General features: G+C 54.0%; 4 protein-coding genes across 13 annotated transcripts in view; 1 reads left to right on the top strand and 3 right to left on the bottom strand.

The window, feature by feature from the left end:
* Positions 1-442: 442 nt before the first annotated feature.
* TRAF3IP3 (TRAF3 interacting protein 3) lies at positions 443-12050 on the bottom strand. 7 transcript variants are annotated; one of them, XM_048328242.1, is made up of 17 exons: positions 11570-12049; positions 10393-10715; positions 9268-9421; positions 8725-8782; positions 8550-8574; positions 8275-8304; positions 7931-8026; positions 5471-5542; positions 5047-5187; positions 4252-4389; positions 3888-4023; positions 3107-3169; positions 2969-3028; positions 2285-2433; positions 1069-1122; positions 859-972; positions 443-698 (listed from the first exon to the last, which is right to left on the bottom strand). In XM_048328242.1, exons 1-17 carry the CDS (start codon positions 11655-11657, stop codon positions 615-617), a joined length of 1785 nt encoding a protein of 594 aa, XP_048184199.1. In that variant the 5' UTR covers positions 11658-12049; the 3' UTR covers positions 443-614. The 7 variants fall into 7 exon arrangements, with proteins under 7 accessions (XP_048184199.1, XP_048184195.1, XP_048184198.1 ...); XM_048328238.1 differs by having other exon boundaries at positions 859-1122; positions 11570-12050; XM_048328241.1 differs by having other exon boundaries at positions 859-1122; positions 9268-9358.
* Positions 12051-12225: 175 nt separating this feature from the next.
* On the bottom strand, positions 12226-14865 carry LOC125337824 (11-beta-hydroxysteroid dehydrogenase 1-like). The gene is made up of 6 exons (XM_048327996.1): positions 14683-14865; positions 14115-14245; positions 13819-13930; positions 13526-13711; positions 13149-13292; positions 12226-12919 (listed from the first exon to the last, which is right to left on the bottom strand). The coding sequence occupies exons 1-6, from the start codon at positions 14768-14770 to the stop codon at positions 12699-12701; spliced, it is 882 nt and encodes a 293-aa protein (XP_048183953.1). The 5' UTR covers positions 14771-14865; the 3' UTR covers positions 12226-12698.
* On the bottom strand, positions 14777-19760 carry LOC125337823 (11-beta-hydroxysteroid dehydrogenase 1-like). 2 transcript variants are annotated; one of them, XM_048327995.1, is made up of 7 exons: positions 19598-19760; positions 19407-19498; positions 18675-18805; positions 18019-18130; positions 17228-17413; positions 16511-16654; positions 14777-14913 (listed from the first exon to the last, which is right to left on the bottom strand). In XM_048327995.1, exons 1-7 carry the CDS (start codon positions 19738-19740, stop codon positions 14873-14875), a joined length of 849 nt encoding a protein of 282 aa, XP_048183952.1. In that variant the 5' UTR covers positions 19741-19760; the 3' UTR covers positions 14777-14872. The 2 variants fall into 2 exon arrangements, with proteins under 2 accessions (XP_048183952.1, XP_048183951.1); XM_048327994.1 differs by lacking the exon at positions 14777-14913 and adding an exon at positions 15759-16196.
* Positions 15656-23975, top strand: part of LAMB3 (laminin subunit beta 3) — a 41500-nt gene continuing 33180 nt past the window's right edge. For 2 of the 3 annotated variants that reach the window (XM_048327991.1, XM_048327987.1), the window contains exon 1: positions 21528-21854. The gene's annotated coding sequence lies outside the window, so the exon portion shown is untranslated. Of the gene's footprint in view, positions 15763-21527; positions 21855-23975 lie in introns of those variants that run through there. The other variant, XM_048327990.1, reaches the window with a different exon arrangement.

The raw sequence follows: 23975 nt of genomic DNA, 5'->3' as shown, positions 1-23975 counted from the left end.
GCTGGAAGAGGGACTTTAAACCCCTGTCTCTGATGAATTCATGTGCTGGAAGTGAAAGGGAAGCGGGTGTGGCTGTGGGGATGCTCAGCCACAAGAGGTGCTGGAGGAGTGGGATAGAACAGGGCCTGGTGGGTGTGAGGTGGGAAAATTGCTCAGGACTCATGAGGGGACTGTGCTAAAGAGCCCCTGTGAGCTGGGTTTATTTGTCAGGTAAGAGTAGAGATGGTCCAGGATCGAGGACCTCCCATTTAGGGAGGCAATAAAAGCAGGAAGAGAATTTGGGGGCATAAAACCCAGGCAGGCTGGATCCCAAGGGCATGGGATGCCCCATCCTCCTTGCCCTGTGAGAGCCACGGCAGTGGTGGCCAGAGGGGCTTCATCCCCCAGTGCCTCGGGGGCTGGGCAGTGCAACCTTCAGCAGGAACAGAGTAACCGCAGCAGCTGAGGGAAGGGGTGATGTTCCCGTGTTTATTGGGAGTTGTCTGGAGTGAGACCAGCTCAGGATAAGAACCAAATGTGCACGTACGAAACAGCAGAAGGTGCGGTGAGGTCGAGTTGCTTTTGGTGAAGCAGAGGTCAGTTCCTGCAGTGAAGTCAGTCATCCAGGAGCTCCTTCACAGCCTGTAACTCGCGAGGAAGGTGGCGACGGCCACTGCTACCACTGCCACCAGGAGAGGGATCCAGTGACCACGCTGTCTCTGCCAGGAGAAGCATGTGTTACTAGGAATGTGCTGGGGGATGACACTTCTCATCTCAGCCCTAGCAAGGATGTCATTCATCTCTCTGCACTGCACAAAGGAGGGGGGGATCTTTCCCAGGCCGCTGCGCAGCGCTGGGGGTCGGGACAGGAGCTCCCACCTGTGCCTGGCTGCCGTGGGAGCGGTTGAGCTCGTCCCGGCACTGGCGCAGCCGGGTCAGGCAGGACTGGTACTCCTCGCTCAGCGCCTCCAGCTCCGAGCGCAGCTTCGAGCACTGCAAGCACAGCAAGGGGCTCTTAGCAGGAGGGGCCCCCTCGGGTCTGTACACACCCAGAGCGGCCGGGCTGCCGCAGCAGCCGCAGCGCTTCACCTGCCCACGGGCACGGGCACGGCCCAGCTCTGCTGCCCAAGTGTCCTCATGAACCTGCGGGACAGAGCACAGCTCAGCGTTACTGGCAGCGTGGGGCTGGGGGCCATGCCCGGGCTGCCACCATCCCACCGCCTGCCTGGCTTTGCTGCCAACGTTCACATCACGGGGGGGGATAGTGATTTTTTATGATCGCAGGAGCGTGCAGGTCAGGAAGATGTGGAATGCAGACTCCTACCAGGGCTTGCCCCTCAATCTGAAATTCCTTCTCCATTTCACTGATCCCCACAGCAATTCCTGACAGTTCTTTAAGCCCTCTGAGACATGGGACACCTGGGATAGGCACCTTGGTTGTGCTGTGCAACCCCAAAACTCAGGGATGGCCCCTTCTCCTGAACAGTCAGATGGAGTGAGTTCTCCCTGACATTCTGATGAGCAGAGCATTGGCAGCAGCACCCTGCCTGTGCCCAGAAGCTTCAGGAGCCAAAGTGGGGGCAGCTGGGGTTTCTTGTCCTCCCCAGCTGTTCCCTCTTGCTGTGACTGTGCTTTATAGACCCCTCCTGGGAGCTGCTGGGTGCTACCTGATGGTGGTACCCTCAGTCCTGTGGGTTAGTGTGACAAGCTCTCCTCCTGCATGGCTCTCAGCTCTGTTACAGTAAGTTATAAATCATTTTTATAAGTCCTTTTTTATAAATCCTTGCTGGCTGAACACTGCAATAAGAATTGAGGTGCTGTTGGTTGGCAGAAGCCTGGTTTGATGGCAAAGTGTGTGTAAAAGGCTGTATAGCTTTGGTTGGTTGGGTTTTTTGCAGCCCAGTTGTAAGGGCATTGCTTCTGTTAACAGACCCTTCCTGTTCTTTTCATTGTTGCTATTATTGCACGCCTTTTCTTTTCCTCCTCTCCTTCCTTTATGTTCAGGGGGTTGGTTCTTAACGTGTGGCTTTGGCTTTTCCCTGGGAGGCTGTTGAGGCTCTCCTGTCTGTGACAGCAGGAGTGGGTTTGTGTGGGGAGAGCTCTGCTCCTGCAGCCAAGGCTCCTGGAACCCTGTCCTTGTGTGTAGGTGCTTCATCGGGGGTTTAGGCAAGAGTGGTACCAGGACAAAAACTTAGGGGAGATAATCCTTACAGGAGAGCCCAAGCCTGGGTTACTTGCAGGAGCTTTGGTGTGTGGTGTTTCTGCTGGAGCTCTTGCACCAGCAACAACTGAGGGACTTCCTCACCTCGTCCTCCTTTGCTGTGAGCTGGGATGTCCTTTTCTGCATCTCATCCTTCAGACTTTCTGTTCCCTCCTCCTCAGGGTGCTCTAACAGAGAGTTTTGTTTTTCCTTGGCAGGAGTGAGAGGTGGGGTCTGTGTGGTGAAAACCTGGTCTAGAAAAGAGTCAGGCTTCTGATGAGAAACAACTCCAGGCTCTGGGTTGGCTTTAGCTCTTGTTTACTCAGCACAGTTTAAGGATAATATTTGTGTGCTGTGCACAAAGCAGAAGACACAGGAGCTGACTTTGTTATCACAGGCCTGTCTCTGCTGTAAGCTACAAGTTCATCATCTTTAGAGCAATATTTCTAAGCATTTGCCAGAAATAATGGGGAGGGAGAGTCAAAATGCTTTTTTCATTAATTTCTTTTGTCAGGTACAGCTGTAATTGTAATTATAAGCTGGAATGTATTTTGTTTGGAAAAAATATGGCGTAGCCACTGAAGTAGAATTTGCAGTGAAATCCATTTATTTTTTAAAGTCCTTGCCATCATAAATACATTTCTGTTTTAATGTTATCTAGCAAAACAACTCATTCGGTGTAGCTCTAGAATAACTGTTCATTCTAAACCAATGTAGACTTTTCCTAGAGTCAGGGCTAGTGTTCCTGTGTCCAGGGAGTGCTATGTGGGGATTACAAAGTTTGCTGACCTTTCCTTTGCACCATCACCTCCTGGCTCTCCTGTTGGTTGTTCTGGTTGTGGATCAAGTCTGGGAACACAAAAAGCCACATTATTGTCCACAGCACTAAAGAAGGTCTCTTACCTTGTGGATCTCTGTGTTACTTACTCTGCAAATGGCTGATTGTTGCTTCCAGTGTTACCTTCTGCTCCTGCTCTTTTTGCAATTTATCTGAAATAAAGACAGAAGGAAATCAAGGTTGGTGTAAATCTCTGTGTATCTTTTTGCAAGGGTGGTACTTTTCTGTTCTCCCCGTGTGCAGAGTCGAGCAGACATTGTAGGCTGCACTGAACTTTCTTCTCTGAAGGGATGTGATTTTTAGCTGTTCATTGCCCTTTTTTGGCAGCTTTGTCTTGTGTGCCTTGCGTTCAAGTCATTTATGGTTTATTTTAAAGGTGTTCATGCAAGACCTGTTATGAGATTAGAACTGCAACCCACTTTCTCTTCCTTAATTATGCTTTAAAATAGTCATGTGTGAATTTAAAATAACGTGTGTGAGTTTCCTTGCCTGTCTGAACTGGTGCTTTAGGACACCATCAGCTCCTGTGTAATACCCAGCGCCGGGGGCTGCAGCGCTGTGTTTGATGCTCTGGCAAGGGTGCAAAGTCCTGATGGAAGCTGAGGACACATCTCAGATTTTTATTTCTTTTCAGGTCTCCCATTCCATCCTTTCCTCTAGCAAAGTCACTTGACTTCTCTGAACTCTTTAATCTAGTCGGAAACAACTTTTGGAGGACTCTGGAAACCAGAAGCTTTTGTGGCAAGCTGAGGTGCGCAGCGTTGGAAGCGAGCCGTGTGTGCGTGCGGCTCTAAGCACCGTGGGTTTAGGAGTATTTTCCTTGTCCCTCCGTTTTTTCGGAGGGCACGGCCCGGTGCGTGTCCCGGGTACCTTGGATGTGGCGGATGTGGCCGGCCTGGCGGTCGTTGTCGCTGCGCAGGGCGCTGGCTCTCTGCAGCAGCTCCGTGTGCTCCTCCCGCAGCACCTGCAGCTCCCGGCTCAGCCGCTCGTTCTGCGCGTCCGCCCGCTGCCCGAGGGGAGAGACAGTCACACACTGCCCGGGCTTGGCAGGACATTAAAGCTCGTCTCGTCCTGCCCCCCAGACCACCTTCCATTGTCCCAGGTTGCTCCAAGCCCCGTCCAACCTGGCCTTGGCCACTTCCAGGGATGGGGCAGCCACAGCTGCTCTGGGCACCCTGGCATCAGCAAAATCCCGAATTCCAGAGGAAGCTGCTCCTGCAGGGAACCGACATACCTGGAACTCACTCTGTAAAGACTGGAAGCTGTTTTTGAGCTCGGTGTGTGCTGTGGTCACCTTGGTCAGTTCGGCTTTGAGGGCGGTGTCGTGCTCCTTCCAGAGGGCAAGGTCCTCTCGTGTCTCTGCCAGGCTTCTCTGGGGAGGAGAGCAGGGACCCGGGGTGGGTGTGACCCAGGGCCCAGTGGGACCGGGCCAGGCTGCCCTGGGTGACACAGCTGGGCTGTGCTGGGCAGCGCTGGCTCCCCCAGCACCAGGATACAAAAACCTGCGTGGGGCTGATGCCATCTGATGGACAGAGCCAACACGGGCAGTGTTCCCTCTGGAACACGTCCCTGTGCTGCCAGCAGGCTTGAGAAGCCTGGTGGTACTTGGGCTAAAACTCGCTTGTTTTTCTGCAAATACCAGTTATCCTGTGGGTCAAAGCAATTTGCTGCCTCTTGGGGAAAAGGTATTTTCATATAAACGAGCAACTCTGGAGACATCGTGCCCTGGTGTGTGTGTTCAGAGCAGGGAAAGGCACAGAGGGGTGGTGGAGGGGAAGGGATTGCAATTCAAGCTGACAAACCCGAGTACACTTCCCCAGCTGTGAGCTGTCTGTAGCTTGATGTGCAGTGCAATGAGCACAGGTTGCATTAAAGCTGCTTTGGGCTTTGCTGAGTAGCTAAAACGTTGTATTTTTTTAATCTTTGCTGTTAATGGTAAGCCTGTCATTGCCTTTCCCTGACGTGTGGGTTTTCTTTGTCACAGCTGGACTAAATTAAAGCCAAGCCAGGTGTAAAATGTGTTGCTCACCTGAGAGTTTTGCAGCTGCTGCTCTGCTTGGAGTTTGTCCTCCAGCATCTTCTGAAGAGCCTCTTTTGCCTTCTGCTCATAGGTCTGCTTCTGGTCCTCCATCTCTATCAGGATCTTCTTCACACACTCCTTTGAGTAACTCTTTAAAGAAAGAAATAAAGAGCTTGAAACGCTTATCTGTCAGACTCCTGACCCTGCTAAACCTGAATATTAGCAAACCCGGAATGTGTAAATGCTACTGCTAATGTGCTGTGAAGTTGGGCATTGCTTCAGCAATTGGGCATTGCTTCAGCAAGGAGTTAAAGTCCTTTTTGGATAGGTATCTAATCTGATTGGTGTAGAAACTGAGACTCGACCCAATTACAAGATTTGATTTTGGTCTTCCTGCCTTTCCTCACCTGTTTGTCAGTGAATCAGACATTACCTGGGTGCAGGCCTGCAACTGATTTTCCAGCACCCGTAGTTTACACCTCAGTTTGTCTTCATTCAGCTGACCCTGGGGAAAAAGAAATTGAAGTGAGATGTGAAATTATGAACTGCACAATGTGCCCCCAATGTTTTGTTAGGTTGTGTTTTGATTCTTTTTCTCTCTTTGTCTGTAATCAATTCAAAGTCTCTTCAGTGCTGAGAGCTCAAGTAAACCTTCCCAGCTTCAGAAGAAATGGGATATGGGGGAAGTAAAACTTTTATGGATTGAAAACTTGTCCTGAGGCAGTTTCTCTGGTTACTGAGTGCAGGTGCTGGCAGTGACATGCCAAGTTAAGAGCGAGGGGATTTTGGGTTGTTCTGGCTGAGTTTAGCAGAAGTGCAGCTGCTGCCTGTCCCCATGGATACCCCTGTTCTCTGCTTGTGCTCCCTCCCTGCCTCAAGCTCCAGCTGCTGGAACGATCTTGTCTCACTGTTCTCCTTGGAAAATAGGCTGGGTCTGCATTGCAACATCTGTAGTTGGGCAGGGGGATCGAGGGCACCGGTGATGATTCATTTTGCCCATTATGATCATCTCCTCTCGGTGTTAGTCAGGCTGCTCAGGCTTTGTGAAAGCAGACTGCGTGCAAATTGAGATAATGTTTCTAGCAAAGAGTTCACGTAGGCTGTTTTTCCACCACCAATACTGAGAACACCAATATCCTCTCTGCCCACTGCTGTTTGAAGTCACGACTCTGAAAAGAAACTCCTTGATGTTACAGGAATAGCTGACAGACCCAAGCAGAACCAGATTCCCTGGTGTCTCAGCACTGTTTAAATTTGCACAGAAGCACGTTTACAGTCCCAAAGACTAAATCTTCCCACTTCAGTTGTTGGTGCAAAGAACTAAAGGCTCTTAGTAAGTAGGTGGGATTTTGGAAGGCAATTTTAGATGTGCAATATTCTTCCTGGTTTCCTCCTGTTATCTGCATGGGCCCCAGCTGCTGTGCACAGATGTGGCTGTGCCATGGACAAGGCAATCAGGCCCTTCCTGTGCTTTGGAGCAGAAATCATGGAAGGGTTTGGGTTGAAAAGGACCTTAATCATAACGGAGACTCACTTAGCATCATCCTTCACCTGGCAGCATTTCTGAATCAACTGTGCAGCTTTTACAACTGGTGGGGGATTTAAGGCACAGACCCGGGGTAGGAAGGTCTCTCTAACCTCAGAGTGAAATTGTGAGAGGGGGAAGGGCCCAAATGCTTTGTCCTTTCAGTCTGACACCCCCATCTTCCCGCAGAGCGTTCACTTGCCCCATCAAGCCACAACCACACATGAACGGCACCTCAAAAATGACTCTGTGGCCATTCTGAGAGCTACAGCCACGTCACTCACATGCATTCAACAGCTCATCTTTGAAACCCAAAGTATTAGAAAGGGTTAAAAAGCTGCTACAACAAACATTTGGCGTCTCACCTGAGGCTGGAAAGGGGCAGCCAACCCTCACTTTCCATCGCACAGCATCACGGGGAAGGCTCCATCCATCCCTCCCTCCCTTGGCCAGCACCCCCTGGAGAAGCCCCCCAGCCCCACCTGCCTCCTGGAATTCCCTCCAAGCAGCAGCATCTGCCTGTTCACCCCATCAGCTCCAGCACCAAGGGGATTTTTAGGCCGATGAAAAGCGGAGTGCAAGAGGCAGCAGCAAAGTCTCTCCTGCAGCAAGGGCAGCGAGCAGCAAAGAGCACCCACCTGTTTGTAACCTGAGGTTTCGTGGCCACTTCCTGCGAGTGTGGCTGGGTGTTTTTTCCTGCTCACATTATATTGAAGGAGCGAGCGAAGGCGGAAGTTTCTGACCACAGGATGTCTAACACAAGTTTTTGTGCCCCCTCGCCCAATCGCTCGCTTTTCTGCCCCAACAGAACTTTCTAACTACTTTTTTTAAATGGCACAAATTAATATTTGATTAAATAATCCTTTAGGAAATCTTCATATATTTCATTAAATGCATCACCCTAATTTTGTGTCCTTACAGCATAAAAAAAGGCCCCTGGCTCAGGGTGCCCAGAGGATTTTTTTTGAGCTGTGGGGAGACAGTTTGATGCCAGGCCACAATGCAGCACCAACAGCCTTGGTGTTGGGGCTCTGGCCTGTGTTTGGGGCCCAGAATACATCCCTGACAGGAACAGGGAGGATAACCCTGTTATTTTATCCCCACTCACTGCTGTTTGCTTTAAGAAACAGTGGGAAAGGCAAGCTATAAAAACACCCCAAACCTTACAGGAGAATACAGATTTTTAGACTTGCTGTTGATCTGAAAGCAAAGTACATTTTGCAAGAATCTCTTGGGGCACAAAAGGGAAAAATTCAGGCCAAGTGCCCCCTTAACTCCTGAGTTTGTCCCACCCTCCCTAAGCAGAGAGGTGGCAATGAGGCAGGGAGGCACTGGGAGGGGATGAGGGGTTCTGCAGCTCTCTGGTACCTGCCAGGATTTCTCTGATGCCTGGAGCAGCGTGGAGAGAAGCTCCTGCAAAATCACCATCTTCTGCTTGAGCAGCAGCTCGCGGTGCAGGGCCTCCTGTGGGCAAGGGGCTGTGGTCAGTGGGACCCAGAGCTGGTGGGGACAGCCCAGAGCCCCCCTAGCCCAGGGCTGGGCTTGCCCTGCTTGGGGGGCTCCAGGTCTTTGAGGTCTGTTGGCTTTTTTGCCACGTTAAAATTGGGCATGTAACACCCCTTCATTTAGCAATAATAATACTAATTTTAAAAGTATTATTCTTAATGAAAACCAGCTGTCCTGGTGGGTGCTGAGCACTGTTTGGTACCTACCTTCAGGTAGTTGGAGAGCTGCACCATTTCCTGAAAGGGAAAGGGCAAATGTTTAAAAATAAGATTGTTTCAGTTTATAAACATTTCATGAACTTGCTAAAAAAATCTAAATATTTTGAAATAAGAGTTTAACACAGTATTAACAGCCTATATTTGGGTGGAGAAGGAGAGCCTGCTGGGGTCTATTGGGTTGCTTTTTCCAGGCAAGTGGAAATATTTCCACCACAGTTTAACTTTCAGAAGTTCTTGGTGGTCATTACTTGTGCTTTGCTTACCTTATTCAAAACTGCAATTCCCCAACTGAAATGAAAAACAAAGTGTGTTACTGAGGTGTCAGGGAGGGTCTGCAGCCATCCCTGGCCCTGGACCCCCACCCAGGCTGAGCTCTCTGTGCAGCAAACCTTGTGCCTTTTGAGGGGGAGGGAGGGAGGGAGGGCAGGAGCTGCTTACTCTGTCTGCTGGCTCGAGTCTTTCACTGCTGTGCTGGCGTCTGGGAGGGTCTGGGTTCCTGTGGAAGCAAAGTGAGAGGATGTGAATGATCCCCATCTGAGGATGTTTTCCATGAGGGTGTCCATCTCTGCTCCCAGATGGCTCCCATTGCTCCCAGTTTAAATAGTGTCCAGCGACAGCTCAATGGGCACAGGAGGCAAAGAAATGCCCTGCTCTGATGGACAGAGAAGCAGAATGGAAGTTCCCCTGCACTGAAGTCACTCCCCAGAGCCCTGGATGATCTTGGGACAGCAACAGGGCAGCCCTGGGGCAGAGCAGCTGCTCGGCAGCACTGGTGGTCAAGCTGTGGGCTGGTTTATCCTTCCCCAGGAAAAATATTCCTGGTTCCTGCAGTCTGCAGGGAAACCTCAGACTGGGATGGTAAAGCAGCACAGGAGTGGGGATGCTGGCTGGGGAGCTGCCAGCTCATCCCAAACAGCTCCATGGAGACGTGAAGGTGGGAAGGGAATATTGTGCTGGGAGGTCTGAGCATCCCTGACGTACCTTGGGTGTTGACAGAGTCCCCTCGTCCCTGGGGGATGCTGAGGTGCAGCAGGGACTGTGCAGGGGACAGTGTGGGGCAGCTCCTCGGGTGCTGGAACGAGAGGGCAGCTGCAGTCAGTGTCTCCCCAAAACAGGCTGAGGGGAGGGGCTGTACCTGCAGGGAGGGACTGGGTGAGGAGCAGCAAGGAGATGCCGAGGAGCTGTGGCAAATCCACAGGAATCTGCTGCTTTGGCTGCTGCTGCTCCAGAGTTTTGTGGGAAAGTGGGGGAAAAGCCTGCTGACTGTTGGGATGGGGGAATGACAACCCCAGAACGGGACAAGGTGGCCGGGAGCTGGGCCCTGGGGTGGGTCTCTGCTGCCATCTCGGAGCAGAGGTGCCGGTTCTGCACCGGCTTCCCCCGGGCTGGGGCCTCTGCACAGCTAAACAGGGGAAGGCCCCGTGCATGCCAGTGCTTGTTCCAGATTCCTGGGACTAAAGCTGCTGAACCAAGTGGCAGCAGGCGGTGGGGGATTGCTCTGCACACTCTGGTGCTGCACAGGGAGCTCCAGGGTGTGTCTGTAAATCACCTCGTGCTCAGTTGTCTCTGCTCTCACAGGTTGAACATCTCACAAGGATGAACTCAGTGTACCAGAGAATTTTACACAGATACGCATTTACCAGGAGATCTGTTTGGCTCTGCCTGGGGCGTTTTGCACCTTTCCAGAGGTGTTCTTGAAGGCAGGGAGCCCTCTGGGTCACTGTGCAGCACAGGGTGGGTAATGAGTACCAGGGAGTCTCCTGACTCCTCCACCTTCTCTGCTCGCAGTGAAGGCGATGGAGGGAAGCCAGGTGGCTGCAGCTCACTTACCAAGGGTGAAAATAATTTGTGTAACTGCAAAGCTGCAGCCTGGCAGCAAAAAATGTGGGGTTTTACTTGGAGAAATGGCAGAAAAATCTCCACGTGGTTCAGGAGTAGGCAGGGAGGAGGTGACTGCATCCCCGCGCCTGACTCTGCAGTTTGTAGGGAAATGCGCATTTTTGTCTGTGCAATCTCCATTTTGGCTGTGTTTTGACGTGGATCCTGATGCTTTAGCGGTGGCTGGAGCAGGCTGAGCCCCGAGCTGTGCTGCAGGGCAGGCGTTACCTGGAGCAGGATGCTCGGGCTGGGCTCCACCCGTGAGGAGGGGTCCGGAGGGGTTCGTGCCTCGGGCTCCTGTCCCGGCAGGGTCCCCTCGGCCTCGCCCGCCAGGTTCCTCCTCCTGAGGAACTCCCTTTGCCGGGGGCTGTGCTCTGGCCGCCGGGCGGGCCGGGCCGGGGGGCGGCAGGCGGTGGCATTGTCCCTCCTGCGCAGCCCCTCCCTCGCCTCCTGCCGCCGCTCGCTCCTCTCCTCGTAGCTCTCGCCCGGGCGCCGCCGCTGCGGCCGTGCCCGCCTGGGCATGGTGGGCTCGTCCCCTCGGGGCCTCTGCCCTGTGAAACCAGGGCAGAACACAGGGGCTGAGTGAAAACCAGTCATTTCTAGCATTTAATGGTTGTGGGGTATCCAGCGGTTCGGAAGTGGCATTTACGTGTATAATACTTCCATGCTTTTTAGTTCGTATTAAAATCTGCTCTTGTAATTTCTTTTTACTGTCCTTGTGGTAGCTGTGGGGTGCTCAAAGCTCATTCCTGGTGATATCTTTTACTGTAGGGGCCTCCTTTGAAGGAGAGCAGCATTTTTGGGGTGGTCAGCTGTTGCCCTGGGTGGGGAAGGTACTGACAAGCCCCAGCCAGGACACTGCTCCAAATGCTGAGTGTTTTTCAACTCATTTTGCTGTCTTTTAGAAAAGGTCCAGTTGCATGTCCTGCACAGTGTCCACTCATCCATCTCTTCCCATCAGGAAAAGCTCAGCCACCCTTCCACCTGTGCTGCCTCTGGGTTGCCCAGCCTGTCCCAGGGCTGTAAAAGCCTCAGTTCACCAAAAATGCGCTCAAAAGCAGGGTAAAGCTTAAAGAAACACAGTCCATTACTCACCTCGAGCTGAGCAAACTGTTGAGGCCTTCTTGACAAGCTAATGCTCTATTTCCTCCTTCTGTTACCCCAAATTACCCTCTCTAATTCAACATATCCTTTATCTTTCCTTTCCAAGCTGTTACACTTCTTGCTTCAAGGGAGACCAGAAAAAAAACTGTGCTTCTTGCTGGTTCATGTTACAGTTACCCGGTGCAAGTTGTGTAGGCTGAAAGTGGGGTGAAAAAAGAGGAAAAAGATGCCTGGTGCTGCCTTCAGCCTCCGCTCCCCTCCAGCCCCATCAGCCTGGCTCTGTGGGTGCTCCAGCACTTACCTGGTCCCAGGGGTCCCGTCCTACCCTCGAGTGCTGTGCAGGAGCCGGGTGTTATCAGGCAGGAACACGCCCCAACTGCCCTCTTCATGCCAAGCACCTCATCCTGTGCTCTCGCTCTCTTTTTCTCTCTGTAAAACAGGAAACGTTGCAGCTGCGGCCGAGCCCCGGTTCCTGTCTGTGCTCGCAGCCCGGCTGCGGGACACGGGCCCGGCTCACTGCGGGATTGGGCTTATCTGGGGAGCCCAGAGTGCCCAGCCTGGCTCTAAGCAGAGCCAGCAGTTGTCTCCTGGGGCATCTCCCCTTGCTGGTCTGACACAGAGGTTGAGCGCTGGCTCATGGAACTGCTTGTGGCACTCGGTGACGGAGTTTCCCTGAGCAGCTTTGGGGCAGAGAAATCCAGACTTAGGGAAGTACAGTAATGCTATTATTTTAAGGCTTCTTGCAGATTGGAAAGAGGAAAAAGAAGGTGTTTTGGCAGCTGAGGAGAGGTCAGGAATGGCAGAAATTCGTTAAGGTCTTTAGAGAAGTGAAAGCTTCCTTAATGCAAATCGGGAGGAGGTCACTTTAGCCAGCTGGGCACTGATAAAGGCTCCATGCCCTGATAAGGGCTCCCTGCTTGTGCACGTGGAGAAGGAACACCCAGAAAAACAGAGATCTCAAAGTAACATTGGATTTATTTTTACAAAGACCGGCATGGAAGGGATGTGTGACAAAAAATGTCCAGATTCAGAGACTCTCTCATGGCTTTGGGTGATTTGTGCTGCTTGGCCCAAACCCTGGTTCTGGGCCAGGGCTCAGCTGTCTCAGTGGCTTTGCAGAGGGAACAGTTTCTGCAGGTTGAGCAGGAATCCTGCCGCTGAGCAAGACACTGGCAGCGGATGCTGCTGCAGGGCCTCTGAAGGGCCTCCTGGTTGGAAAAAGCCCTTTACAAGAATCCATTACTAAAAAGGACATTTTTGTGCTGTTACAGACTCCTGGAGTGTCCTGTCCCAGGCTGCCAGGGTGCCAGCACAGGGATGCCCCAGTGGTGTGGAAAGGGGCACCCAAGCAGCAGGGTTAACACCCAAATCCCTCACGCTTGGTCCCGTGTTGCAGTCCCGGGTGTCCCAGCACAGTTCCAGGGTCTATGTTATGTTCTCCTGACATTTTCCACGTGGTAGCTGCTCCGGATGATGGAGTCGAGGAATTCTGGGGCTAAGCTGCGGATGAGGAGCATGCTGCCCACTGCCCGGGGCGGGTAACGCACCTCCCGCTGGCGCAGGGCTCCTCCTCGGATGATCTCCAGGGCACACTCCTCCTTTGGGGCCGGCGCATCCGGGATAACGTGCGAGACGGCGCGCACGGCGCTCTCTGCAAGGGAGGGGGGACAGGCACGTGTCAGGTGGGGGCACTGCCACAGGCACCACCAGCTCACTCAGGGTGTCAGGGGCATCCTCAAACCAACAAACTCCGGGGATCGGACCTATTTAACAAGGCTTAGAACACTGAAAAGAACAATTATGGGATGCCCTTCCCTTTCCTTTCCACCTCTTGAGCGGCCACAGGACCTCCCCTGGGTTCCCAGTGGGGCTGAGCTTACCTGTGTCGATGTAGCCCAGGATGCAGAGTGTGATGGAAACATTGACCTTGTCTATGATGAGTTCCTGTCTCAAGGAGCTGAAAAATCCATCTAAGGCGAACTTGGTTGCAGAATAGGGAGCAGTAAATGGGCCACCAATTCTACCTGGAGCAGAGGCACAATGCTGGGGTTCAGGTACTGGGCAGGCACCAGGCTACACAGACACAGTATAAACCTCCCAGAGGACTTGAATTGTGCTGATTGATCTAAATCATGTGCTGATCCAGCTCTCTGCCTCGTCGCCCTTATCCTGCCTTTTGAAGAACAGTCTCAGCAGGGATCCCTGGCAGGCAGAGGAGGGGCTGTGGGCAGGGGGACCTTGGCCCCCGTGAGCTCACCTGCTATGGATGAAACCACGATGATGCTGCCCTCGCTCTCCTTCAGCATCGGCAGGGCAGCTGTAGCCAAGGCCACGTAGCTCACGAAGTTGATTTCCATGAGCTTTCGTACGTGCTCAACGTCCCCGTTGAAGTAGGTGAAGCCACTCTGGCCGATGTGGTTCAGGATGAGCATGTCCAGGCCACCTGGGGGCAGAGCAGGTTTGCCACTAGCACCCATCATCCAGACCAGGCGGCCTCTTGGTGGCTGGGATGTGCTGTGGGGTGAGGAGGGGCAGCTCCACAGCACCTACCCCAGGTGTTCTCAGCCTCCCTCAGCAGCTCCTCGGGCAGGGTGGGGCTGTCCATGGAGCCGCTGACATAGCGGGCGGAGGCAGCACCGAGCTCCAGGCATCGCTTCACCACCTGGGGGGACAGAACGGGGCTGGATGGGTTCCTCTGCAGGGAACCCCCCATCCCAGGCTGTTCCTGTCTTTGGCCAGACAGGGCTCGTGCTGGGGAAGGCCTGGGGTGGATCTGTGGGGTACCAGGCGTTCCCGTGTGCCTGGGCTGGGGTGAATGTCCACATCCAGCCCAGCGTGCCATTTACTTTCTGCAGCTTGGCCTCTGTCCGTGCCGTGAGCAGCAGGTGGGCCTCCATCCGTGCCAGGTGATAAGCCATCTGCTCCCCGATGCCGCTGCTGGCTCCCGTCACGATCACCCGCTTCCCCCGGAGCATCTCTGCAGAGGAGGGTGCAGAGCTCAGAGCTGGCACAGCCCTGTCCCTGTGGCTCCTCTGTGTCCCTGCCACCCTCGTCAGACCCCGCTGGAGTCTGATCCCTAATCCCAGTTTGGTGGGGAGCATGTGTGAGGCTCGAGCTCTGCACCTGGCCTGGCCTGGGAGCAGAGAGAGTTGACCAACAAAAGGATTAAATGTTTAAAGTGGGAAAAGCACCTGTTTCCCGAATAAGTCATTTGCAGAGGTCAGACACGGTGTCCCAGCAGAGCCAGTGTAATTCCATGAGTTTTTCCTGGGCTCTGACCCCTTGCCCAGGGGCTGTCTGCCCTCCCAGCCCTCCTGCTCTGACAGGCCCTTCCAGGTGCCTGTGCGTGGCACATGCTGCCCCTCTGGCAGCAGCCTTGCTGCCGTTGTAAAGCCGGTTTTCCCCAGGACTTACCTTCATTGAAGTTCTCAGATGCCGAATAAAAATAAAAGGCCAGTGCTGCTCCCAACAAAGGGATGAAAACCTTCAGGAGCAATCCCATCCCTTTGCAGAGGTGCAGGCAGGAATGAGGCGAGCCCCACAGGGAGGTGAAGGTGGCTGGAGGTTGCAAATGAGGCTGGGAAGTTTTGAGCTCGTTCTTATCTCACGCAAGTTTGCTGGTATCAGTTGGAACTTTTCTTTGCCCTGCCGGTGATTTAGCAAACATTAACCTAATGAAGAGTGTGGCTTTGGACTTTAGGCTGTCCTTTTGCACCTTTGGCCTGCCAGGAATGTCAGGTGTGCTTTCTGAGAGTGCTGAAGGGAAGGCAGTGAGCAGCTTCCAGCTCCACAGTGTGGTGGGGATGTGGCTGCCCTCGGGGCTGGGACAGCAGTGTCCCCTCAGAACTGACATCCATGGTGTGAGTGGACATCCCTCTCTCCCCACTCCTCATCTAAACCAGGAGCAACCAACCCTTCCCTTCCTTGCTGGCTGCCACAAGCATTTACTGATCAGCGCTATCTCTGTTGTACAGGTTCATATCAGTATCTGGAGAGAAAAGGGCTGGCAAAGGTTACATTTTCCGACCATTACTGATGGTTCTGGTTTATCCTCTGGGATATCACCATGGGTGTTATACTGACAGTTTGTTGGGTGGCTCCTACCCCTGAAAAGATCACTTTTGAGGAATCCATGAATTGCAAAAGGCAGTAAAAGAGCCAAGTGGATGAATAAGAAAGAAAGATCTTCAGCTTTCTCAGTGTTGTGGTACTGCTCAGCATCTGCTGGGCAGATGGCAAATGGGTTTGAGAGTAATTTTTTGAAAGTTTAAAGGGCAGAGCCCACTCTGTGTGTGCTGGCTTGTGTCGGTGATCCTGGGGTAAGGAGGAGAGAAATTAGGAAGAAATCCTTCCCTGTGGGGGTGGGGAGGCCCTGGTACAGGGTGCCCAGAGAAGCTGTGGCTCTCTCTGGATCCCTGGAAGTGTCCAGTGGAGCTGTGCCCATGAACAGCTGAGGAAGGCGATAAACCCCCCCAGCACACGCAAAGCTGTCCGGTTAGTACACTTTATTAACAATCAGCTTAATAATTAGTTTTCCGCGGCCGGGCGGGGCGAGCAGGGCACGGAGCCGCCGCTGCGGGCCCCGCTTTGTCCCTGCGGGTGCCGCCCGCGCATCGCGAACCGGAGGTGGCGATGCCGGGACAGGGAGAGGGGGTGCCCGGCGACCTCCCCCCTCCCCCCGGTGGCCGCGGCTCAGTGCGGGGGGCGGGGGGCGCCGGGGGCCGCGGGCAGGCGGTAGCGGCTCCGCACCAGGTAATCGAGGAGCTCGGCGGCGCAGTCCCGCAGCAGCAGCGGCAGCCGCGTGGAGCTGTAGCGGTAGTAGAGCTCCCTCCGGCGCAGCGCCGCGCCCTTGAGGATCTCCAGCGCGCACTCGTCCCGCGGCGCCGGCCGCTCCCGCAGCACCTCCGCGGCAGCGCGCACTGCGCGCTCTGGGGGCCGCATCAGCGCCGGGCACCCCCGGGGGGCGAGGGGAGAGAGGGGACCCCCGGGGGCGCACCGGGGGATGAGGGGAGAGCGGGCCCCCGAGGGGGTGTTGGGCCGTGCCAGCCTGTAGGCAGCGCCCGGTTTTATGCGGCTTGGGGAAATAAGTGACTTTCGAGGCTGTTTTTTGGTGCCAGAGAGGTGCGATCCCCCAGAGGCACTGCGGCTGAGGCCCCGGCAGAGGGGTGGGGAGGGGCAGGAGGAGGAGCTGGGATGGGGATGCTCAGCCCCTGAGCAGGGGTAGGAATAGCACTGCTCTTACCGGTATCGATGAAGCCGAGGATGCAGAGCGTGATGGAAACATTAATGCTCTGAATGGCGAATTCCTGCCTCAGGGAGCTGAAAAATCCATCCAGGGCAAACTTAGTCGCAGAGTAGGGGACGGTAAAGGGAAACCCGACTTTACCTGGGCACAGAGCGAAGTTCTGTGTTAGCACAGGAGGCTGTTCTCCCTGAGCCTCTCTTTTGCCCTTCATCAGAGAAAGTATTTTTCCCAAAGGGAGTTTACAGTCAGTCAAGTGTCATCCTGGCACCTGAACAGCAGCATTACAAATATTCTTGTTGGCTTCCAGCTCTCAATGCCAAAGCCATGGCTCACATCTCTGCTCAGGTCACGGGCAGTCCACAGGAACCACAAAACCCTCAGTGGGGAGAGATGGAGCAAAGCTGAAACTCTTGTCCCTGGACACTGAGCTGCTCACCAGAACACTGGCCAACATAGCAGCTGTGAGGTTTTATTGCAGCGCTGGTCAAAAAGCAAAATGGGGTAATTGGATTGATCAGAAAACAAATTCCATCAAGAGAATCCCAAACCGATCTGGGTTTGGGTGTTGGGGCTGGTTTTGGTGAGGTTTCTGAGTGTTAGGCAGTTATGGCTCCTTTAGGATGCCTGGTGTCTCTGTGTGCTCCCTCTGACAATCAGCCCAGGTGCCTTTTGAGAGAGTCCCATGTCACCAGCCAGGTGACACTCCCCACTCACCTGCCATGGATGAAACCACCACAATGCTGCCCTCGCTCTCCTTCAGCATGGGCAGGGCTGACGTGGTCATGGCCACGTAGCTGAGGAAGTTGATTTCCAGGAGCTTTCGTACGTGCTCAACGTCCCCGTCAAAAAAGCCAAAGTAGGATGCACCGACGTGGTTAAGGATCAGCATGTCAAGGCCTCCTGCAAGCAGAAAAATGGGCATTAGTGCTGGGGGGAAGAGGGCTGCAACCAGCAAAACAACATTTTCTGGGAGCAGAATTAGTGTGATCCAAGGAAATCAGGTTTTTGGGTCAGAGCTGCGGCCTGTTATCTCCGGAGCGGGGATGCAGCCTCGATGGTGGATACCAGTAAATATTTTGTTGTGATATTTTTTTTTTAGTTCAAAACACAAATACCATGGCCCAAGGGAGATCACCCCTGAATTGTCTGTGGGCCGGGGAGGGAGAGGGAGTGCTCCATACGGAGCTGAACTGGTGCATTTCTGCAGCCGTGTCCCCTGGCCTCAATGGCCAGGGCTGCCGGGTCCTTCAGGCCCTGGCACTGAGCTGATGAAATCCAGGGCTGGGAGACTGCAAGAGGATGTCAGGAGGCCACAGAGCTGAAATTGAGAGCGCAGTTCAGTTTGAGAGGCAGCAATGCAGGCAGAGGAGCAGGGCTGCGAAGGGCAGGATTAGGGGAGAATTTTTCCCGTCTCGCCCCATCTCTCCCGATTTTTTCTGCATGTGGCAAAAAGCAGGGCCGGGGGGGGAGATGCCAGCACTGTGAGGAGCAGGTTGCAGACGTACCCAGCGAGGTCTGTGCCTCCCTCACCACGTGCTGGGCGAAGGCTGTGTCCTCCATGGTGCCGCTGACGAACCGCGCCGAGGCTGCTCCCAGCTCCAGGCACCGCTGCACCACCTGCACGACAGCGCGGGTCAGCAGCGCCTCTGCCTGCCCTGGGAGCCCGCCGTGCTCTCTAGAGTGGGTGTCTGAGCTCCCTGTGATGTGTCCACACCTTAAACCAGCGGTTTGGAGTTTTGGGAGTGTGTTTGGAGCCTTGTGAGCTTCAAAGGGAGTCTGGAAAATGATTCCTTGGGTGAGCGCGTTACCCGAGGCAGTCTGGCTCCTCTGTGCAGGCTGAGCTGCAGTTGCACGTGTGCAGGGGAGCAGGAGCCTGCCTAGCGCTGCAGTGGAATGAGGGTGTGTGGGATGTGTGTGCATCAGTTCAGACACTGTAACGTGGAGTGCAGCGTGCTGTGTCTGCAGGAGGGGATTGCTGTGTGTGCAGGAGCTCCCAGAGCACAGGGGGGCTGTCACCATGCCCGGCTGGGACCTGTGACTGTCACCATGCCTAGCTGGGGTCTGTGCCGTGGATGTTCCTGTGGCTGGGATGGGAGGTCACCTCCGTGTGTCTGTGTGAGCCCTGCCATGACCACGTGAGAGTGCCCCGGTTGCCATTTACGTTCTGCAGCTTGGCCTCTGTGCGTGCCGTGATGAGGATGTGGGATCCCATCCGTGCCAGGTGGTAGGCGATCTGCTCCCCGATCCCGGTGCTGGCTCCCGTCACGATCACCCGCTTCCCTCGCAGCATCTCTGTGGACCGAGGCATAGCCATTTAAGTTATCCAAATGCTATTAGAAAAAACCGTAAAACTAAAAAAAAAAACCCCAAGTGCCGTTCAGAATCAGCAGTTAATTGGGAGGTAAACGAGCCCGCGAGCGCAAAGCATCCGGCTCCCATCTCATGGAAAAAGCTGCGGAGCCGCTGCAGCTCCCTGTGGAATGCAGTGACACAGGGACAGCCCTTGACTCTTCCAGCAGCTTTTTCCACAAGCCGGGGCACAATTTATCAACGCCCCAACTATTCTGTAATAAAAACAATCCACTGAGTGCATGCTCCAAACTTTAACACGCGCCACGTTTATTAACTCCTTTCCTACACCCAGGAAAATGGAGTGCTCGGTGCCCTGTCCCTCTCACCCCCTGCCTCACCTGCTGCTCCCTCAGGAGGTTTTTCTGCATAGTCCTTGCTCAGTTTGGTTTCAGATCTTTGTTAATGCAACTTCCCAGTATCTGCCACCACACAGAGGCTCGGATGTGGCTTGGTCCGAGCTCTGTCCGGTTTCTATGCAAAACACCCAAATGTGGCTTTTCGTAGTTTTTTCCTTAAAGACAGATTCACTTTGGATACTTACCCGGTTTGAAAGTGTCCCTCGCAGAATAGAACCAGAAGGCCAAAACCAATCCCAGAAAGGGAATGAGAATCTTTTGCAACCGACCCATCCCACTGTGGAGCCAGGAAATAAAGCATGAGAGAGAAGGAAGGAACAAAAAACCCTCTGCAGAGCTGCTCCTGAGGGAAGCAGCAACGTGACCCTTTAAAAACCTGTTAGCGGAGGAGCTGCAGCTTCCAAAGCCCTGGAAAATCACGGGTGGGTGGATGGATAAGCCAAGCAAAAGCCTCTGGTTTGCTCCCCGCTGCTCGGCCTGGCCAGCAGGGCTGTTTGGGTTCTGCCTGGCTCTTTTCATATTTCCTGTCCTACGTTAGAATGCAGAATTTTGCACAACACCCTGGAAGAGGTGTGTCTTTGCTGAGCAGCATCAAGTTTCACTTGGAGAACATCAGAGGGAGCCCAGTGCAGGTGGTTAAACATTGTCCTTTATTCCTGCAGGCCCTGGACATGGCTGTGACCCGGCTCCGGCACTGGGGACACCCAGAGCCAGTCCCGTGCTCCCCAGGGCGTGGCTGCTCTGTGCCCCAAAGCAGCTCCTGCCACTGGGATGCTGGCAGCAGGGATTCAGCAGCACATTGCACCCCAAACAGCCCCAGAAATGCTCTGCTGAGGCTGGGCTGAGTTTTTCATCTCATTTTTATTCATCTGTGAGCAGATGAGGGAGCAGGGGCCGAGCTGAACCCATCTGTGGGGTGCAGCCACCTTGGCCCCAAGGGGCAGTCTGGGCACAGGGAGGTTTGCAGGGAAACTCTGGATGTGTTTTCTGCAGAGAAATCAGTGGCCTCGCTGCTGTGGTTTCTGCTGGGGGTTTTGCAAGAGCTTTGTTCTGACTTTTAAATGAGTATAATCTTGAGGAAACCCCACAGAACACCCTGTAGCTCCCTGAGCCTCAGCAGCAAATTCAATGCTGTGGATCTTGTGCCATAGGGATAAACCATGTCCCAGCTTTGGACAGGGCTTTGTGGGGCTGGGATCTCCATCCCACAGTACCAGTGATGGGGATACGCTGTGGGAGCTCCTGGAACTGCCCTGCCAGAGCCTTGGCCTCCTCTGGTGGGACAAAAGCTGTGTTTGTGGGACAGGAGCCTCATCTGCAGGGCAGCAGCTGCTCCGGGGTCTGATTTCTGGGGGCACAGCACTCTGCCCAACAGACTCAGAACCAGACAGAATCGTTTAATGTTCTTTTCCCTTGTACTGCATCTTTAAAATGCAGGTGCTTTAGTTCAGTGGTGTGCCTGCTAGGGCAGTGTTGCTCTCTGGCCTTGCTGCTGCTTTATGGATGATTTTTTGTTTTTCTGCCTTTCTGCTCCAGTCTCGACTTTCCCTCTGATAAGAAGCACTCAGCCAGATAACACCAGTGCAGTCACTCTGCTTTTCCTGCCTCCCTTTGCTTTGAACTTGGGTTGTGATCATGGGGCAACCATTTCATTCCTTGGCTATGGAAAAGAGAAGAAAATGAAGTAATTAGCCAGATGTCAGATGTCTGCTGTGGCAGGGAGAGAGGCTCTTTTCAAGATATTTTAGTTTATTACTGGCATTAGTAAAGCAATAACCACCACCCTTTGTGCACCATCTGCAAGTGTGACGGGAAGGGATTGTGCTCTCTGCTCCCTGGTGGCACCAGGGGATGTGGGGATGGAGGCACCGGGGGGTCCCAGAGCCAACGCTGTGCCTGCCTTGCTGGTGGCAACGAGAATTGTGGGGTTGGGTTGGGGTTTTGCCAAGTAGCTGATAATAAAGGACCGAGAGATGGAATATTTTGGGCAAAACTGACCCCAGTTTTCCTGTAAAAGCAGTTTCAGTGCTGTTTGGTGTGCGGGAGGGGGCGTGGGGGGTGCGGGGCCAGGGCTGGGGTAGGAGCTGCCGGCTCTGGCCCCGCTGCGCTGCCCGCAGGGTTTGCTCCCATCCCTGCCAGGGTGCTGCTGCTCCTCACTCCCACTCGCGGCTTTTTCTGGCCTTGTTTTCCTCTGTGCAACTTAAGAACTTGTTTTTAACTTTTTCCTGGGGGCGGGGAGTGAGAGCGGCGGGGGGGCGGCAGGAAAGGGCTGACAGGGAAGGGTTTTGTGATCCCAGCTGGTCCAACCTCGGCAGCGGCGGAGCCCAGAGCTGTGCCCGGCCCTGGGCCGGTGCGAGGGAGCCCTGCTGCTCCTGCAGCACCTCACTGGGGTGATCCTGGATGGATTCCCCTGCTGCAGGTCCCTCCTGGGTCCCGTCTGTGGGAGGTGTGCTTTCCAAGGGGATGCTCCTGCGCTGCTGCCCTCTCTGCTCGGGGCTTTCTCCGCTCCGGAGCTCGCGGGGAGGAACCGAGTCCGGGAAGGAAACTTGTTCTGACAACAAACTGGGAGAGGGGAGCTTGGAGAGCCCCTGGAGGAGGGAGCACGTTCCAGGGCACGGCTGAGGCTCGGGCAGGTTTGTGCAGGCAGCTCAAAGACTCAAAAACACTTCGCAGGAATTTGGATACCGTTGTTTTCTTTTCCTTTTTTTGAGACATATTTGGCTTTTTTCAAACCTTTATTAAATCTTGGTCTAATGCACAGGATTTCCCTTTTTCTTTTTTTATTTCCCCTCTTGCTTTCCTTTATCTCATAGACATTAAAATATTATTTTTCCTACCCAGCTGTCCCAGTGCCCTTTCCCATGAACACAGCTCTAATTCCTTTCTTTACAGACAGGGCCATCATGATATAAAGGGCTGTCCTCAGCTCTGCTTTTCTGCTTGCACATCCTGCAGAACCCCATCGCTGTCACGGTTACACCACTGGAAAAATGCACTCCCAGTCCCATGGGAGATGAGAGGATTGTAGGATGGGTTTGGTTTGGTTTGACATCATATTTCTACGGGCTGCTGGTTCAGAGAAAATACTGTAATGTTTAAGTCATTTCCAAACCCTAAATTTGCATTTTTTTCCCTGTGTGACCAATTGGGAATTGCTGCCTTGCTATTTCATTGTTGGAACTGTGGCTGCTCTGAGCCTTGGCCGCTGTCCATGTTCCCAGTGCCCTTGGAGCTGCATGGCTGAGGCTGATATGGTTATCTGCACCCCTAAATTTAGCCTGGCAGCTCCTGGAATATCCAGTGTCCACACTGCAAATAGCAAGTGAGGACTCTCTGAAGACATTCAGCTCCTGCCTTTGAAGTGTTGAGCTGTGAGGGGAGGGCTGCTGCTCTGAGTGGCCTTCAGCTCCATGGCATGAGGGGCGGGATGACAGCTTCAGGCTGAAACCAGATCTTTGAAGAGATGGGCACAGACAAAGACTGGCCAGATTTTGTGCCAGCTGCACTTTTTCTGAGGATTTAATGTACCGGGAAAGTGTCCTGTTTACAGGTTGGAATAAATCCGATTCAGACAAGTCTGAGAACAACAGAAATCAACCTCATGCAAACCCAGCAACGTAACTCAGCCCTGGGGCAACGTGTGGCGCTCCCCAGGAGTTTGTCCCTCAGGACTTGGGTTTAACTCAGCCTGAAATGCTCTCTGCCTCTCCCCAGCAGCTCGCCCGAGGTGTCCTCCCTGGTCCTGTCTGTGTGCCTTATCCCATCTGGTCTCTCTCTGCTCTATCCCAGTGTTTATAGTTAAACTTTGTCTCTGCAATTCACCCGGGGGCTGTGGGAATGGCCCTGTGTGCTCCGGGGATGCTGTTTGCTGTGTCTGCGGCGTTGCTTTGCCCGGGCTGTGCTGCAGGTTGGTGCTGGGGTGCAGCTGTGGTGGGGCTGGGGAACAGGCTGGGCTGGAGGCTGTGCTGGGGTTTAGAGATGAGGAAGTTTTGCTGAAGCCTTTTACTCTGCTGTGTCAGGCCAGTTGGTCACTGGTCACCGCTGGAGTGGTGTCAAAGGGGTTACCAGGCCTCGTGCACACCGAATTTATTGTGTGGTTTAAATAAGACTTTATGTGGTCATTGTGGTAAAGTCAGTGATTAATACTCCTCTAATTCCCCCTGCTGAAGAGAGCCAGCCCTGTCTCAAGTCCCTGCAATCCCCTGGCGAAGTGGCAGCACGCAGGGCTGATGCTGTGCTGTGTGTCTGGTTCCCACCCAGAGCCTGCAGCACGTCGGGAGGCAGGGCAGGAGCTTGTCCTGTGCAGGGGGGTGGCCGGAGCAGGGCTGGGCTTTAGCTGTCTAATCCCGTTAGTGTCTTAGGAGCAGCTATTCTGACTGTTCACAACCCTCTTTGCTTTAAGCTCATCACCCCGGCACTGGAGCACTGGGAAGAGGAGGTGCGGGCAGCAGGGCAGGCAAAGCTGGGGTCCACGCCCAGGAGCGGGGGGAGCCAGCCTGGGCGGGCTCACCTGGAGCCCCCCGGTCACCTGGGCACTCAGGAGCTCCCTCTCCTCCCTTTTCAAGCCCCTCTTTCCCACGGGGCAGGATGAGACCCCTGGAACTTGCAGAGGAGCTCTGATCTTGGGACTGAGGGGTGATGAGCAGCTCCCAGCTGCCCCGGGCAGGGCTGTGGCTCTCACCTCGGTTTCATCTGTGGGAGTGCTGGGCTCTGCCTGGCGGTGATGCAGGACAAACCCGACCTGGGGACGCTTC

This window comes from Corvus hawaiiensis, chromosome 24 (genome assembly GCF_020740725.1).
Source record: "Corvus hawaiiensis isolate bCorHaw1 chromosome 24, bCorHaw1.pri.cur, whole genome shotgun sequence".
NCBI lineage: Eukaryota > Metazoa > Chordata > Aves > Passeriformes > Corvidae > Corvus > Corvus hawaiiensis.
The sequence above is the reverse complement of the archived record's forward strand: the minus strand, read 5'-3'. Positions and strand labels throughout refer to the sequence as shown.